General features: G+C 41.5%; 1 protein-coding gene across 4 annotated transcripts in view; it reads left to right on the forward strand.

Annotated features, from left to right (window-relative positions):
* Positions 1 to 838: 838 nt before the first annotated feature.
* The window catches only part of LOC138035155 (b(0,+)-type amino acid transporter 1-like), a 9,000-nt gene continuing 7,338 nt past the window's right edge, over positions 839 to 2,500 (forward strand). For 3 of the 4 annotated variants that reach the window (XM_068881985.1, XM_068881983.1, XM_068881982.1), the window contains exons 1-2: positions 839 to 1,387; positions 1,821 to 1,946. In XM_068881985.1, the coding sequence (XP_068738086.1) occupies positions 910 to 1,387; positions 1,821 to 1,946 (604 nt within the window). In that variant the 5' untranslated portion in view covers positions 839 to 909. The remainder of the gene's footprint in view (positions 1,388 to 1,820; positions 1,947 to 2,500) is intronic. The other variant, XM_068881984.1, reaches the window with a different exon arrangement.

Below are 2,500 nucleotides of genomic sequence, written 5' to 3' on the forward strand. Positions count from 1 at the left end.
CAATACAATGTAAATGAAAAGTTACGGACTGACATTACATCATATGCAGTCTGTCGAATCGACACTGACGGTTTCACTTTGGTCGTATTAAAACTCCTCCAAGAAACTCAGTCTCTCGCATGTATTTGCCATTTATCCCTATCTATGCCCAGCTTCTTTAAATTCCTTTTGACGACATCCTTAAAACTCAGCTTTGGTCTTCCCTGGTTGCGTTTTCCTCCACATAGCTGTGAATAGAAAAGCTGCTGCGGAAGACAATGACAATACAGTGTAAATGAAAGTTATGGACTGTTGCAAATTCGTTATTGTCGGGCTCCGATTAGTTAATGTGTAGTTGCAGATGTTGAGGTAAACCGTTTTCCGCCTTTCTTGTTAATCATTTGCAATCCCTACGGGAGAAGACAAAACGCGGAGACCTACTCCATGGAGTACCCTATGGACTACCCAAATGGAGTACCCTAAAAATACTATTTCGAATGCATGAGTACTATTGATCAATGTGTAAGCGGCATCTCAAATAGTGCTTACTTAAGCCTCAACACCCATCTTAAGCAGCATTGTCAAACAGTATTTAAGTCTAAGCACCCATTTTAAAAAGGTTAGCTTACATGAAGTAATCGGCCATCACAACAATAATCGAAAGCTAACCTTTTTAAAATGAGTGCTTAGACTTAAATACTGTTGAACAAATGGTGATTAAAATAGGTGTTGAGGCTTAAGTAAGTACTATTTGAGATGCTGCTTTCACATGGATCAACAGTACTCATTCGAAATAGTATTTTTAGGGTACTCCATTTGGCTAGTCCATAGGGTACTCCATGGAGTAGGGCCCCGCGTTTTGTCCTCTCCGAATCCCTACCCACCCCTTCCAAAGTGGACGATTGTTGCGTGACTCTGCTAGGCCGGGACATGGAGAGGTCAAGCTCTAATATCCTCCATGTTGATCTCAACAATAAATGGCACAGTACACCAGTGTCTCTCAAACGCTCCGTTGGAGTACCAAGTGCAGTCGCCCTTCTCGTTGGTACAATAATTGGGTCTGGAATATTTGCGACTCCAAAATGGGTTTTGCTGTACGCTGGCTCAGTAGGAATGTCCCTTGTAATATGGACTTTGTGTGGATTTATCGCTTTATCCTGTGCTCTGTGTTATTGCGAATTAGGAACACTGATTCCCAAATCAGGCGGCGAATATCCGTATATCATGGAAGCATACGGAAACATGCCCGCTTTCCTCTTTTCGTACGTCTTCGTGTTATTTGCAAAGCCCTCAACTGTAATGATCCTTCTTGTTTTTGGAGCGTATGTAATCGAGCCTTTTTTTCCTGGTTGTGGGGGTCGTGCAGACTTAGTTCCACTCGTAAAAATTTTAGCTGTTGCTGCCTTAGGTGAGTTGAGAATTTGTTTTATTTACATTGTTTGCTGTACATGTTTAATCTCATTTGTGTGACAATACGTGACTGTCACGCAAGAATGATCCATGTTAAAGAATAAGAGTCAAGGAATTTCTCTTCAGTGAATGTTAATTTCTTTGAAGTCGTTATACCTATAATTTTTCATGTTTTGCGGTCTGTTTTGTTGCACTCGGTTGATTGTGAGGGAATGTCTCGCGGTTCCCTTTTGGTTTCTAGGCAATTAAACTTTTCATTTATTTGTAATGAAGTTATGTAAATCCTACAAGTCTTATATAATTTGGAGAATTGCGAGCAAGTAAAATAAAATAAAAAGCTAATAAAGGGCATTCTATCAGGGTTTTATGGCACCACATGTTATTACTTAAATGAAGAGACATACAACTCCAATATTTTTTTAACTTCAAAGGTATTATCACTTTTGTTAACTGCGCAAGCGTGAAATGGGCAACAAGGATGCAAGTGGTGTTCACTGTCGCCAAAATGATCGCTATCGTTATGCTAATAGTAACAGGGCTGGTGCGATTGGGAGAAGGTGAGGAAAATTCTGTTATCATGCTCGTCAGGCTGAGAAATGTGGCCCCTGGTAAGCCCAGTGGCAAGGGCCTCTCTCAAGCTAGCCTGCAAGCAGGCACTTCCGGACGTATACAAGACAATTGGAACCCAGGTCCATGAATCACCCCTGTGGACCCGGTCCATGGACTCCTTCGTGGACCCGGCCCATGGACTACCCCTGTGAACCACCCCTCATTTTGCAAAGTTTCAAGCAGAAAACTCTTTTAGGTGAAAGAGGAAAGTGATCTTCACACTAATCTGGATAATTTAAGCAATTGTCTCTAATTATAGACACCTGAAAAATTCAGGTGGCTCCAACGGGATTTGAACCCATGAGCTCTGCGATGCCGGTGCAATATGCTCTACCAACTGAGCTTTGAAGCCACTCAGTTGGGAGCAAGTCAATTTGTTGGGCTCATTTGTTCCGGTGAAGGGTTCGATGAATGAAATGAACTTAATTATTAATTTTCAAAAAACCGGTTATAGACAAATCCCTTTGGAGCCACCAAATAGGTGGTATAAGTGCCAATAACA

Source organism: Montipora capricornis, unplaced genomic scaffold, assembly GCF_036669925.1.
Source record: "Montipora capricornis isolate CH-2021 unplaced genomic scaffold, ASM3666992v2 scaffold_272, whole genome shotgun sequence".
Classification (NCBI taxonomy): domain Eukaryota; kingdom Metazoa; phylum Cnidaria; class Anthozoa; order Scleractinia; family Acroporidae; genus Montipora; species Montipora capricornis.